This window comes from Euprymna scolopes, chromosome 34 (assembly GCF_053919585.1).
Source record: "Euprymna scolopes isolate OS-2025 chromosome 34, ASM5391958v1, whole genome shotgun sequence".
Classification (NCBI taxonomy): Eukaryota; Metazoa; Mollusca; class Cephalopoda; order Sepiida; family Sepiolidae; genus Euprymna; species Euprymna scolopes.
In genome coordinates, this window is record NC_136515.1 from 29,750,022 (window position 1) to 29,765,927 (window position 15,906).

The 15,906-nt window shown below is 38.6% G+C and overlaps 2 protein-coding genes across 4 annotated transcripts in view; one reads left to right on the top strand and one right to left on the bottom strand.

The window, feature by feature from the left end:
- The window catches only part of LOC145259149 (ATP-dependent DNA helicase DDX11-like), a 310,336-nt gene that overhangs the window by 276,882 nt on the left and 17,548 nt on the right, over positions 1-15,906 (bottom strand). The window contains exons 3-4 of one of the 3 annotated variants that reach the window (XM_080116856.1): positions 13,405-13,559; positions 11,652-11,749 (exon numbers count right to left, since the gene is read on the bottom strand). In XM_080116856.1, the coding sequence (XP_079972982.1) occupies positions 11,652-11,749; positions 13,405-13,559 (253 nt within the window). Of the gene's footprint in view, positions 1-11,651; positions 11,750-12,459; positions 12,473-13,404; positions 13,560-15,906 lie in introns of those variants that run through there. The other 2 variants (XM_080116858.1, XM_080116857.1) reach the window with 2 other exon arrangements.
- Positions 12,701-15,906, top strand: part of LOC145259150 (protein SDA1 homolog) — a 167,055-nt gene continuing 163,849 nt past the window's right edge. Inside the window, exon 1 of the mRNA XM_080116859.1 lies at positions 12,701-12,788. The gene's annotated coding sequence lies outside the window, so the exon portion shown is untranslated. The remainder of the gene's footprint in view (positions 12,789-15,906) is intronic.

Consider the following 15,906-nt stretch of genomic DNA (forward strand, 5'->3'; position numbering starts at 1 on the left):
AACATTGTATTGATTCCAATAAAAAATGATAACATTATATTGATTCCAATAAAAAATGATAACATTATATTGAGTACAATAAAAAATGATAACATTGTATTGATTCCAATAAAAAATGATAACATTGTATTGATTCCAATAAAAAATGATAACATTGTATTGATTCCAATAAAAAATGATAACATTGTATTGATTCCAATAAAAAATGATAACATTGTATTGATTCCAATAAAAAATGATAACATTATATTGAGTACAATAAAAAATAACATTATATTGATTCCAATAAAAAATGATAACATTGTATTGATTCCAATAAAAAATGATAACATTGTATTGATTCCAATAAAAAATGATAACATTGTATTGATTCCAATAAAAAATGATAACATTATATTGATTCCAATAAAAAATGATAACATTATATTGAGTACAATAAAAAATGATAACATTGTATTGATTCCAATAAAAAATGATAACATTGTATTGATTCCAATAAAAAATGATAACATTGTATTGATTCCAATAAAAAATGATAACATTGTATTGATTCCAATAAAAAATGATAACATTGTATTGATTCCAATAAAAAATGATAACATTATATTGAGTACAATAAAAAATAACATTATATTGATTCCAATAAAAAATGATAACATTGTATTGATTCCAATAAAAAATGATAACATTGTATTGATTCCAATAAAAAATGATAACATTATATTGATTCCAATAAAAAATGATAACATTGTATTGATTCCAATAAAAAATGATAACATTATATTGATTCCAATAAAAAATGATAGCATTGTATTGATTCCAATAAAAAATGATAACATTATATTGATTCCAATAAAAAATGATAACATTGTATTGATTCCAATAAAAATGATCACATTATATTGATTCCAATAAAAAATGATAACATTGTATTGATTCCAATAAAAATGATCACATTATATTGATTCCAATAAAAAATGATAACATTGTATTGATTCCAATAAAAATGATCACATTATATTGATTCCAATAAAAAATGATAACATTGTATTGATTCCAATAAAAATGATCACATTATATTGATTCCAATAAAAAATGATAACATTGTATTGATTCCAATAAAAATGATCACATTATATTGATTCCAATAAAAAATGATAACATTGTATTGATTCCAATAAAAATGATCACATTATATTGAGTACAATAAAAAATGATAACATTGTATTGATTCCAATAAAAAATGATATGATGTGCCTCCAATAAGTTTCCAGACTTTTTGTTATGTGGAGATAGGTAACCAACATGGAACATTTTACATAAGGAACCGAGTCACTGGATTTCACCGGACTCTTGTAAAAAACAGAGACTTTCTCCCTGAACGTTAACACACTGCATTTGTCTCCATGTAAATACGTAAATAAACTTCTCTTTCATTATTCAAACCACAGTGTATATTTATTTATTCCTTTCACGAAATACTTTATCTTTGATTGTCCGAATAATAGGCCACCTTAGGACACATCAAATTGGCGACGGAGACAAGATGCGAACTCAGTTAAAAAAAAAAAAAGAAAAAAAGTGAGCATGTGGTGAGCGTGAAATTAAAAAAAAAAACTTTCTCAAGTATTCACGCAAGTACAAAGAATGTTTATATTCTTATTGCCGTTTTTCTTTGAACTTTCTGAAAAGTTGATGTCATATCGTCTCGTTTTGAAAAGCGATTTGGAGGTGTTTTGTTTTTGGGAAATATGATAAAATGAATTGTACTGTGGAAATTCTTTTTCTGTCATAAAGAAATTCTTAAAAGAAGTTTACGTATTTGAAAAAGACGAAAAGGATTTCTGAAAATTTGTAAACTATTGATATTTGGTATGAATTTTTTTTTTCTCTTTGAACATTTCTCAAGTGCTGACAATTTTTTGTGACAAGATCTGAAGGGGAACATCTTATTTTTTTGAACAAAATTTTGTATACGTTGACTTTGTATTTGTGCGTTTAAAAAAAAAAAATGTCTTCGGAATAAATAACAGAGTTAACGAAAACGTTATCTGAAAGCTTGATCACTCAGCAAAAAGCTCAAATTGAATTTCAAAAACGGATGTTGATTCAACAAAAACGTTTTGAATCACTCGTCATTCAGCAAACTACAAAGAATCGTCTATTATGTGAAACTGTGTTGTCACAAAAATCTGAAGATGTCGCATCTAGATTTTTTTTGCCAAAGGGTATAGCCAATTCTCTAGCGGAGTTCAAATATGACCCAGAACGAGGTGATACGTTCCCTGCCTATTATCGTAGGTTTGAGATGATTTTTATAAAAAGATGTGAGAAATGGTCAGAGGAGGAAAGAATCACACTCCTACTTCAGAAATTGGATACGGAGGAAAATACAAAATTTACGAATTTGATTTTACCAAAGAAACCTACAGATATTTCTTTTTTGGAAACTGTTCGAATTTTGTACTTGATATTTGGTGAAAGAGACAGCCTTTTTCATACAAGGTATACGGGCTTAAACATGCAAAAAGAAGAAACTGATGATATTGCCACATATGCGGGTAAAGTCAACGCCCAGTGTGAACTATTTAAATTAAAAGATTTGTCAGTTGACATGTTTAAGTGTTGTATATTCAGGGGGAGACAGCACCGAAGGACAAGGATTTAAGGTCAAGGATTTTATCGATTATGGAGCAAGATCCAGAAATTAACTTGCAAAAAGTGACAGAAGAATGTCAGAAATTGATAAATGTGAAAAGGGATACCACTAGAATAGAGGGAAAAATTACATCCCACGTCCTAATCGTAAAACAAAAAACATTTCCTAAGAACAAAGGAAAAATTTTGAATGTTGGAGCTGTGCGGGTTTGCACTTAAAAAAAATTACCCTTTTAAAGACCAACCTTGTGCCAAACGTGGTTTAGTCGGACACCGAGCCTCCCAGTGCAAAATTAAACAAAATAAACAAAGACAAAAGTTTAAGTCTAAAGTAAATGTGGTGTTGTCAAAAGAAGAAGTGAGACAAGGAAGTAAAAGAAAATTTGTCAATACCAAAATAAATGGTCACAGTGAAACTACTTTTGGATGCAGGTAGCGATATTTTAATTATTGACGAAGTAACCTGGAAGAGGATTGGGTGTCCAAAACTAGAAAAAACATTTAAAATTGCCAAAGGAGTATCCAGCAAAAGATTAAAATTCATGGAAGAATTTAATTGCAGTGTATCCCTTGGATCAAAAACTTTTTCTACAAAAGTGTCAATTGTTCCAGGTATAAATTCTTGCCTTTTCGGAATTGATTGGATCGTTGTTTGATTTATGGGAGCTACCCATAAACTCATTTTGTAACAGTGTGAGTGTAGCTGAAAAGAAAAATTCCAAACAAAATGACGATTTTCTTATGGTCTTAAAAAGTGAATTCCCCAGGGTTTTTTTCTGAGGGGTTAGGTATGTGTACTAAGACCAAAATGAATTTTGAACTAAAGCAAAATGTGAAACCTGTTTTTAAGCCAAAAAGAAACGTGCCTTTTTCTTCAAAAGAAGATATTGAAATTGAACTGCAGAGGCTGCAGGAAAATGGTGTAGTTGAAAAAGTTGACTATTCTGAGTGGGCAAGCCCCAGTGTATATGTTAAAAATAAAAATAAAAGGATTTAGGTATGTGCCGATTTTTCTACAGGCCTCAATGACTGTCGTATGGATCAGAGTTATCCACTCCCTGAAGACATTTTTACAAAAGCTGAACGGAGGAAAAATTTTCTTCAAAATTGATTTATCTGAGGCTTACCCTCAGGTAAAAGTCAGTGAAGAATGTTTGAAGTATTTGTGTATCAATACCCATTTAGGACTCTTCAGACTCAAAAGCTTCCTTTTGGTTTGAAAGTAGCTCCAGCGTTATTTCAGCAAATAACGAGCACAATGTTTGCGATTTAGATTTTGCAATCGCATATTTGGATGACATTCTTTTAAAGAGCAGAAATGTGCAGGAACAGAAGGAGCATATCAGAACAGTTTTCCAAAGAATTGAGGAATTTGGTTTCAAGTTGTGCCGAAAAATGTGATTTTTTTGTCAAAACAGATAAAATATCTGGGTCAAATTATTGACAGCCAATGCGGAAGACCGGATCCTTAGAGAACAGAAGCCATTAAGAGGATGCCAGCACCTAGCAATGTTGCCCAGTTACAATCTTTTTTGAGTTTAGCACAATATTATGCTATTTATATTCCAAAAATGCATAAGTTGAGAGCACCATTGGACGAATTATTAAAAAAAGGACTGGAAGATGGATCAACAAAGCCAATAGTTCATACTTCCATATCACTTTTGCCTTCAGAGAGAAACTATTCTCAAATTGAAAAAGAAAGTTTAGCAATAATTTATGCAATTAGAAAATTCCATAGATTTATTCATGGCAGGATTTTTATGTTGCAGACTGACCACAAGCCCTTGTTGACTTTTTTTTGGATCTAAAAAAAGGCATACCCACTCACACTTCAACGATGGAGCATAATTCTGTTGAATTATAATTTTAAAATAGAGTACATTTCATCCAAAAATATTGGATATGCAGATGGACTATCCAGATTGATTCAAAAGTGTGCAGAACCTCTAGAGGACACAGTGATAGCTGCATTAAGAGAGGAAAAAAAACTCTCCGGACTGCTGTGCAACACGATTTGAGTGACTCTGGACGACATCAATAAGGCAGCAGAAACAGATGAATTCATTGTAAGAACGAAAACCAGGTGCAGCTAAATGACAAGTCAAAGAAAGACTGAAAAATTTTGCCATTTTCGATTTGCTCACAGACTTTATTGTATGCAGACAGAGTCGCCATACCGACCACACTGCAAAAGAGAATGCTAAAAGAATTCCATAGCGGTCATCCAGGCATGTCCAAAATTAAGGCCTTGATGCACGGATATACATATTGGCCTAATATGGACCGGGACATCGAAAAGATGGTAAGAGAGTGTCGAGGGTGTCAGCTAGCAGCAAAGGCACCAACTGTACAGATAACAATTGTGGCCGAAGATGGATGCACCATGTATGCGGTTACACATTGACTATGCAGGTCCATTGAATAGACATTACTTCTTAGTGGTTGTCAACAGCTTTATAAAATGGCCGGAAGTGCTTAAGTGTAAACATCCAATATCAACTAAATGCATTAAGACATCTCTTCAGTCGTTTTGGAGTACCTAAAACTATTGTCAGTGACAACGGCATCCAATTTACCAGCAAAGAGTTTGAAGAATTCTGCAAGGCCCTATACATTGAACATTTAACAACTGCGATATACCATCCAATGTCAAACGGCCTTGCAGAGAGATTTGTTGACATGTTCAAAAGAGCTTTAAGAAAACACCAAGGCATGGACACTGATGAGAAGAGTCTTGAAAATTTTTTGTCTGTATACAGGATCACTCCTAACCCGAACACGAATGCCGGTTTGTCACCAGCTGAATTAATGTTCACATGGAAAATCAGATCCGTATTTGACAGGATTTTACCAAATGCAACCAAGACAAAAGCAACGAGAGAAAATCACTTGACAAGGTTCTACAAACCTGGTGACAAAATATTATTCTTGAATTATAGGACTGGAAAAAGCTTTTGGGAGGAGGGGATGATTATGAAAAGAATTGGGCACATGCTATATTTGGTAAGAAGTAGTAAATTTGACTGTTGCAGCTAAGACCTCGACACATTGATGACTACAAACAGGCAGAAGATAATGAACTGCCCTTAGAGGTATTGTATGACTTTTTTAATATTCCTCTACCCATAGCACAACCTACCCCGAGAGTAGTATCTTCTACTCCAGGTCAGAGAGTACCAGTTTCACCACCAGCTCCACCCCCTCAAACGGTGTTGAGGAGAAAAAGTACAAGGGTGAAAAGAAAAGTTAACCGACTGAGCCCCAGACCTAAAAACAAATGGTATTAAGCAAAATTCTCCAAGGAAAAATTGGCTTGGGGTGGGGGAGATGTTATGTGGAGATAGGTAACCAACATGGAACATTTTACATAAGGAATCGAGTCACTGGATTTCACTGGACCTTTGTAAAAAACAGAGACTTTCTCCCTGAACGTTAACACACTGCATTTGTCTCCATGTAAATACGTAAATAAACTTCTCTTTCAGTATTCAAACCACAGTGTATATTTATTTCACAGAATACTTTATTTTTGATTGTCCGAATAATAGGTCACCTTAAGACATATCACTTTTTTTGTATGGGCACTTTTATTGATAGCACACACATGGAACTTGTCCCCTTCGAAGTAATCGCCTCTGGTTACAAAGCACTTGTTGTATCGTTACAGCTTCTAAGGTTTTCCTTCAACTTAGGGAATAACCAAAATCACAGAGAGAAAGGTCTGGACTATAGGGAGGATGAGGAACTGTTTTGATGCCCATCTTAATCAAATCATGTCTGTGACAGGGATGGAGTTATGGACTGGTGCATTGTGCTGGTGGAAATGCTACTGACCCGATTTCAAGACTGCTGGCCTCTTCTGACGGAATCTCTTCCTAAACTCACTTACAACCTAAGCATAATATTTCTCGTTCACTGTCTGTCCAGTGGAAACCCATTGTATGTAGATCATACCGGTGGAGTTAAAAAAAAGGATCATCATAAGTTTCTGGGTGGATTTGCTCTGTCTGGCCTTCTTGCGTCTGGGAACGCCAGCATATTTCCACTGGTAACTCTGTCTCTGGGTCATAGCAGAAGACCCAGCATTCATCGCAAGTCACCACAGCATCAAGAATTAAGGAATCTGAATTGACCAGTTTGACCATCTGTGTTTGTTACAACTCTACTTTCAACCGAGTCGTTGTTTGTTTCGTTCACCACACTCTTTTCATCTACCTCTTCTTTTACACACGTCCGTTCGCTTTAGTAACTAAAAATCGTCTCTCCTCCCGTTTTCCTTTCCTCGTTATTTATGGAATAAGGGTACGAGATTCCCCGAGACTTTTTTCCACATAAACGCATGCGGGCGCCATCTTGATTCTCAATTTGTGCTTTGCATGCACAAACGCGCAGCCGCTTTAACGGTAAGCCACTTCTTTCTCCACACTCGCCCCTGATCTCATGATCACAGAGACGCCAGGGGGGTGGCGATCGCCGCCGTCGGGTGCTTCTGCAAAGGGGGACAGTGCTGCTCTCTTCTTCGCGTGCGCTCTCATCTACCGCCTGATGGTCGGGGAAGGCTTCATCTCCGTGGAGGCTACTGATATCAGAGGCACTGCTTGATAGGGATGGTACAAACCAAAGCGATGGCCCACTCGTCTCAGAGTCAGAGTCACTCTCATCGTCCACTGGAGGTGGTACATGTGTCGCCGGCCGTAGGTCCCTAACGTGACGGGGTACACTATCAACCTGGACACACTGCTGACTCACCACATCGGTCACTGTGCCCCGTTTATACTTGTCAGTACATCGGTTTCCTGGCGGCTTCACCCAGACAGCATCCCCTTTGGCATATCGATTCCGTTCTATCTCAGTGGCCACAGTTGTATCGAGGTGGATTCCTTTTTCTCAGACACGGTACTGATAGATTGCGTTTGCAGGCACCGTTCCTGGAGAGACGCCATCCTTTGGCATGAGATTATACCGGTACACAGCTTCTGCGATGGTGCACTGCTTCCTAGCTGCAATTGTTTTGATGCTGCGATGGCTTCTCTCAGCTATACCATTGCCAGAAGGCACATAAGCGCATATAAGCCGCAGTCGCACACCCCATTCTTGTAAGAACTGCCTCATCTGATGGCTGCAAAAGGCTGGGTCGTTGTCCATCAGCACTTCATCGGACGCACCTCTTTCACAGAACACGGATGACAGCTGGCGAATAATGTTGCAAGAGTCCTGGCGCCTGAGGAGTCTCCAGACTGCGAAACGTGTAGGCCCACAATCAATGAGGGTAAGGAAGTGGTTGCCACCGTAGTGTGTGATGTTCATGCCCACTCTCTGCCACTTACCACTCACTCCTAACTCCCCTTTCTTCCATCGTGCTGGAGCTGGGTCGATGGATTGGCAGGCCTCGCAACTTTCCACCACTCTTCGGATATCTTTTTTTTCTACTCCTGGATCAATCATCTTGACAAAGTACAGTGTCCGCTTGATGCCAGGATGTCCACACTGTCGATGAATGTCCATGATGCGCGTTGCATCCACATTACACACAACTGCTGCACATGTGTTTTGCAGATTATCAGAATCTCTCCGAGCACCAGCCAGAAGCCATCGTTGAGGGACTCTTGTCAGAGCATCTGCTCTGTTGAGCGCAGACTTGATCAACACTACGTCCACAGTCAGGTCGTACTCTGTGATGGTGTCGACCAAGGTGGCAAGCCGTCTTCGAATTAACATCTCACTCAATGCTCGTGTCGTCAGCCGTGCTCTTCCACTTAATGCATTGGTTATCCACCGATGAGTGCATGCCGAGTCAGTCATGATATGTAGAACCTTGGCTTGCCATTGAAGCGCCAAGTTAACGCCGTTCAATGAGGCATCAAGTTCGGCCAGGTTTATGTGCCTCGAATAATTCTCTGGCCGAAGCCAACAGGCATCTTCAATAATGGAATCATTAACTGCCAGGGCAACTCCAAGACCAGTGAACTAGCATCCACTCAGACCGTGAACTCGTTCCCGCTGACGCACTACTTTCCCTGAACGGGGTCATCACTGGTCACCCTGGACACAGTCTCTGTCAGCATGCTCCTTAGGCTGGCATCATGTACTGCATCGTCCCATCCCGACGACACGGCTGTTGCACGTCTTTTTATGCCGCCACGGCCACCCTGAGCAACCGCACACAGGGAAATGGCCTACCATCTTTCCACAAAGCAAAAACACTGTTCGTCGATGTTTGATGGGACCTTGGGGACGCGACTTCCTCTTCTCCAGCAAAGTCCCTCCTTGCTATTGCGCACGTGCAGGCCGAGAACTTTTGCTCCATCGCACAGACGCTCTGGTTCCTTACATATCAGTCCAAAGCTCTCAAAGTGCATTCTAACCGATTGCGCTAACATGAGGCTCTCATTAACGAATATATCATCGATATATGAGGATGTTGCCTGTTGCACTGCCTCATCTTGCTGCCGGATAGCATACATGATTGCTGTCATAATGCCTGGTGCCACATTTAGACCGAACCCTAGCCTGGTTAGATAATATCGGGTTCCTCCAATTTCCAGAGTCTGAAATGGCCACAATTTCTTCTCAATGCGTATTTGCAGATAGGCCCTGCGTAGGTCCAGAGTTGCCACGTTCGATCCCTGCTATCGCCACTCCCTTAATTTGAGTGCACACACATCAGCCTTTGCCGTATATGGGTCGACATGCTCATTGAGCTCACGGTAGTCTAGGACGGGGCGGACCTTTTGTTTGGTCTCTTGTACGACGGCCATCAAGGGAATCAGCCCTCGCGGGGGGGGCCAAGCTCATCCTCTGGGTATGGAAGAAGCCAGCCATCGTCGATCCACGTTTGCAGTTCTTCTTCGTACTGTTCCCTTAGCCACATGGGTGGGGGATATTCCGATAACCGGTTCCGCAAGGATATTGGTGGCTGATCGTTTGACCACTTCCAAGAAGCCGTCCATGCATTGGTGTTTCTATCATGCTCTGCATGAAAGTCAGGTTCGTCGAGAGTTATGGCAGCACAAACATGTTCCTCACATCGGGAGAACTGTACCTTGCCGGTTCTATCCACAGTAATTCCACCCAGTTGTGTAATCAAGTCCATACCAAGGAGTAGGTCGTACCCGAGAAGCTCTCCCTCCACAACCAGGACTCGCACGGCTACTGCAGGTCCGTCGTCGATGCTTGCACGGATAATGCTCACCCCACAAGAGGCTAGTGAACCTCCGCCTACAGTTAGTACCGGAATTCTCTCTGCTTTCCAAGTGGCACAGCATATCTTGCTTACGAGAGTCTGGGTGCACCCAGTGTCCACAAGCGCGAGGCGCTCGCTTTCATTAATGTGTATGCTTACAGTGGGTAGCGCCCTGCTCAATGACGATCTGGGGAGAAGACTGGCGCTGTAGCTTCTTCCCCTTGCCCGTTTCCCGGACAGGTGCTGGCCAGGTGTCCGCGTTTTTTGCACTTGTAGCACTGCGGCCCGTCAAGTTTCCGAGTTGATTGACATGACGAAAGACAATCACGGGCCAAATGGTTGGATCCTCCACACTTATAGCAGATTGTAGCTGCGCCCAGGTCCTGCAATCCAACCTGTGATGGTTGTACAGCTGCCGCTTGGTCTATAGTGTTAGGGCTTTTCTTTAGTATTGCTCGTGCCTGCGCCAATACTTCTGATATATCCATCTCATCCACTTGGGATGAGGCACGGAGCAGATCTTCCACACTCTTAGGAAATCCTGCAACAAAAGCGCACACCAAGCCTTTGTCTGACATCCCTCCAAAAAGGACCAATAGCTTTTTTAGCTCAGCCAGATACAAATCCACCGTTTCCCCGGGATGTAATTTTCGGGCCATGAATTCCTTCCATGCAGTAACTGGATCTAACGCAAATGCTGTAAAAAGGGCGCGCTTGATGCAGGCAAAATCTGTTTTCTTCTCATCAGCCAACTGCTGGTATACTGCATATGCTCCCCCAGTGAGGCGCATTGGGACCACGCATTCCATACGCTTCACCCCACTGAGCTGACATATTAATTCTGCTTTTTCCACCCATTCCTGCACTGAGTGATCAGTGCTACTGCCATCAAACAGGGGAATTAGCTTGGGGTCAAATCCTGACGTCATGCCGAAATAGCTTGTGTTCGTTACAACTCTACTTTCAACCGAGTCGTTGTTTGTTTCGTTCACCACACTCTTTTCATCTACCTCTTCTTTTACACACGTCCGTTCGCTTTAGTGACTAAAAATCGTCCTCCCGCTTTCCTTTCCTCGTTATTTATGGAATAAGGGTACGAGATTCCCCGAGACTTTTTTCCACATAAACGCATGCGGGCGCCATCTTGATTCTCAATTTGTGCTTTGCATGCACAAACGCGCAGCCGCTTTAACGGTAAGCCACTTCTTTCTCTACACCATCTCCCTGCAGCCATGACAACATCTTTGTTTCTGATTTTTTTTAGCACAAACCGGAGACAAACTTTGAGCAAATCTTTCGCATTTTCAGTTCCTCATGAATACAATGACATCAATTGTTTTTATAGATACACGATGATCCTTATCCATTAAATTCTTTATTTGGCCAATCAATCTGGTGTACTAACTTCCTTACTCCTCCCACACCTTTCATCATCTCTCACAGACTCCCTGCCTTCCTTGAATCTCTTCTTCCACTCAAAAACTGGTGCTCGATTCATGCAAGATGGTCCAAAAACAGTCTGAAGCATTCCATATATTTCTGTGGTATTTCTTCCAAGTTTAAAACAAAATTTTATTGCATATTGTTCTACTAAAGTGTTCTCACGTCCAGATTGCATTTTTGAAATTCACCATCTGTGACAAGCAAACTTTAGTAGCGTGTATTCCAATATCTGCTGTAGCTGCTCATTTGAACTTGAAATCATAAAAATTGGTGAGTCAAAACAGTTTGGAAATCTATTGAAGGCACCTCATAACACTGCATTGATTACAGTAAAGATGTCAAAAAAGTAAAAAGGAAATCTCACCTTTTCTTGGCCAATAATTCATCCAATTCTTTCTGCTGCTGTTCTTTGAAATCTCGTAGCCATTTGTAAGCACCACAAATTAAACTGAGTGATTTACCCTGGGAAATAACACAAGAAAAATACATTAAAATGACCAACAATTCATTGAAAAAAATGGGTAAATCACTATTTCATAAGTTTCAACACAAAATCAAAAATACAAAAGCATTAAATGTACGTTTTTACATATATTTACATGGTTGCTTTTATTTAAGAGATTAATAGAGGTAGTCAACAATAGTAACATTTTGACAATTCTTTCAGAGCCAACTAATAGCAATTTGTCTTCCAAAGAAAAAGCAAAAATAGCTTGTATTATTATTATAATAATAATAATAATAATAATAAAAATAATATTAATAATAATAATAATAATAAAAGAAGTGGATTCTTAATCAAAAGTCTGAGGTTGTATGCTAACAAAACTTAAATTTGACGTAAATTATGCTACATGGTCATCACAAGAACATGTGAAACCATGGTTATGGCAAACAAAAACAGATAATCTTTTTAAGTATTCCCATTGCTTTGGATGGATAAGCTCTGCTACAACAATTAACTCGTTCAGAAATTCACACAGATGATTTCTTTAAAGTGGTGGACGATTTGTACAAAACCAACCACACTTTTTGGTACAACTGCTAATCTTCGTTGGTGCAATGGCTGCCACGAGACAGAGCATATAGTAGATCTCAAGTTTTACATCAGAGAGTTCTTTCTCCTGGATGCATGTTTTAATAATGAATGAAACGTGCCACCAAACACAAACCTGGAAATTTCTATCTCAACTACCTACTCATTTCTGGTTCCGTTTCTACAATATTTTCCATTTTTTTAAACAACATATAGTGAGCCGTTTAGACCTGCCAAACTTGATTTGTCTGCATCAAACACACAGACACAGAACAAGCTGTGTGCAGTAGCAAACACGCATGGAGCGGAGTGCATGCAGGCATCACATGGCTTCCGGTGACCTTTGACATAACCTTCCGTTTACCTCCTTTTTCTCTCTCTTTTTCGCTTGACACCAAGCCATACACACGTATAAACCACGCGCTTCATAAGCATGCACTCGGAGAGCAACAACAGAAACATGAGGTAGGCTTGCATATTCTTCATATAAACATTGTTACCTGTAAGATGCTTACACATAGGGCTAATACAATACGGACAATTCAAGACTTATAATTAAGCTATATATCGCTCGTGTAAAGTATGAACTATAACATCTACTTGTGCACACTTCCACAGAGGTTAACATGTACAAGCCACAATCACGTCCTTACGTGACTACCCAATTATTGCACTAATGTATAAACTTTGTTTTGTTTTAAATAAATAATGTAATTTTATATATATACTGGTATAATGGTTTTCTTTATTGCTAAGTCGTGAAAATGCTTTCTATAGCCTCGCAATTCTTTTAGTCTCTTTTTGAAAAAGTGATTTTATTCTTGAAATATCAGACTTCCACCTCCTCGGTTATCTCAAACACTCTATTTTTACTAATTTTTATATATGATTAATCTGGAAAATAAATGGATATATGACGCTATAAAAAACCAACTCTATAAGACCTTCTTCTGTTTGCCCATTTTTGTCACATTCCTTAGCTGAATATCGTTGTCCGTTTGAATGTCACAATGTCTATCACATTCATCTTCTGAATTTTATGGACAACTTTATTTCTCTGATAAATGCAGAATTCACTTACAGTTCCCGTAGGACTTTCAAAAATGCCAATTTTTCCTTCTTGAAGACATTCATAGAGTGCTTTCATGAAATGCAATTGGATTCCATATGGCTCGAATGGAAATGGGAATTCTTCAGGAGTCTTTAATGTTACCATTTTAGGAGTCGGTGTTGATGCTGCAATCAGAATTTTAAAAAAAATATCAGATAGTTATGACATTCTTTCAGACTACAAAGATTTTAAAAACCCAAGTTGCACATATTCAGTCAGCAACTATATCAACCATTTTGTTGAATAATTGGAATCAGCTTCTGGAATGAGCATTCTTGTTTGTTTATTATAATTAATTAGCATTCTTGTTTGTTTATTATAATTAATTAGCATTCTTGTTTGTTTATTATAATTAATTATCACAGAAGATGAAGCGTGAAAATCATACATAATCCAAGGTTTGGAACAATACACAGGTTTTATTTTTATTTCTAATTCTATCATGAGCACTTCACCAGGAGATCAGAAGGAGATGCATCATCAGATAGTATACTCCATGATTGGTAAGAATTCCTCAAAATTCTATCTGTACTTTACTTTTCTAGTGAAATTTAGCTTTTAACAATAGTTCATAATTGAATGGTTAAAAAAAAAATTGTGTGTACTCATGTTCATGATATCATAAAAACTTAAACACCTCAAAAACATGTGGAGCTGATCTCAAACTTGCCATAATATTTAAAAAATGCTCCACTCAGCTACCCATTGTCCTCTCCAAACTCTTCAATAAGTGCCAAATCTTGTTTCCTTGCTGGAAAATTGCCTCCGTTGTATCAGTATTCAAGAATTCTGGCCAAAGAACTTACCCGCTCAATCATCACCCCATCAGTCTCTTACGTACTTGTACTTGTAGCGACCATCATCCTGGTCGGATTGAGCTGGATTCCTCTTCATCACAAACTACATTTTAAGCCACTACAGTCAAGTTTTGTGAATCATGAGTCAGGTCACAGAATATAGTTAACCAATCCCGATTCAATCACTGGAAACTTGTGGACCCGATATTAACGCCACATTCTTAATTGTTGTTACTCAGGTCTTTTTGCGGCAAGCAGAGAGGAGGAAAAGAGGACCTTGCAAATGAACTCTCCCTCAGGTTGATGAGCAGCATGTCCAAACCACTGGAGACGTTATTGAAGAAGGACAGATGGTAGAGGGCATAGAAGTAGAAACTAGAACAAAATCTTTATGGCAGCAACAGAATGCTGCAAAGTTATTGTCAACGATTTACAGTTTGCACAGATCTACCATGAATCTCTCAATCTTAGACACTTTAGTCCAAATAAGAATTTCAAATCTAAGAGGTCACGCACTATCAACCCTTGTTCCATCATCACAAAGTTGCATCCCTGTGATTTTTTACAAGTATTTTAATGGAATGTCCTCTGATGAACTCGTAGCACTTGTGTTCTCTTAAGATACATATTCCAAAGTAACCCAACAAGCAGCAAAATTCTACCCCTTCACTTTCTAGATGCCAGAAAGCCTTCTACTCTAATAGTTTATTCCGTTGAATCGCTAGATTTTGAAATTCCCTCACTGTTTCCTGCTTCCCTGACTGTACCAACATGCAAAAGTTTAAATGTAATGTGAACAGACATCTCGCTGCTCAACTCCCTCAATTCTCTGTTAGGCATGATCCCAAATAGTAGCCACTTATGTACCAAATGGCAATATGCCTTCTTTGGGGTGAAAAAGAGTAAAACAAGTGAAGCATGCATGGTCCCCCGTGAGTCCACAGTGAACGAAGTATAAAAAATATGACTAAGTTCAGCATTTGCCCCCACCCTTCATTTAGCTCCAAAAGTCCCAAGAGGATGTCAAATCCTGGTGAAAATGAACAAATGGTGCAGTTTTAGGCCTTAACATATGTAAATCTGAGTTCTGCACCATGCAAAAAAAGAAATGATTAAGTCCATCATTCTTCCCCCATTTAGCCCCAAAAGTTCCCAAGACCTTAACATATTTAAATTTGAGTTCAGTACCATGCAAAACTGTTAAATAGATATACAGAGAAAATTTTGGACAAATATGGTAAAATAGTCCCAAAAATGGAGTGTTCTTATTAGCCCTAAAAGAACCTCTGGGGCACATCCAAGAGTTATCGTGAAGTATAGACCAACAAAATTATATAGAAATCATTTAATTACAACTTTTCAGAAAGTTTTATAAAAATCCAAGGCATAATTTTTTTTTAATAAGCACAAAAGTGTCATATTTATCCATTTTAACCCGAAAGACATTCCTAGGGAGGCAAGTGGAGTTCTCCCGGAAAATCCGTTCTGTTACTTTTTTACTCATATCATGTTTAATATTTGTGCAAAATTTCAATAAATTTAAAGGCGTAGTTATTAAGAAAAGTGCGAACAGACAAACAGACAAACAGACAAACAGCAATGGTGAACTTACAGGTTCACCCTCCTTTTGTCAGGGACCAAAAAAAAAAGACAAAAGAAAACTGTTGTTTGAAGA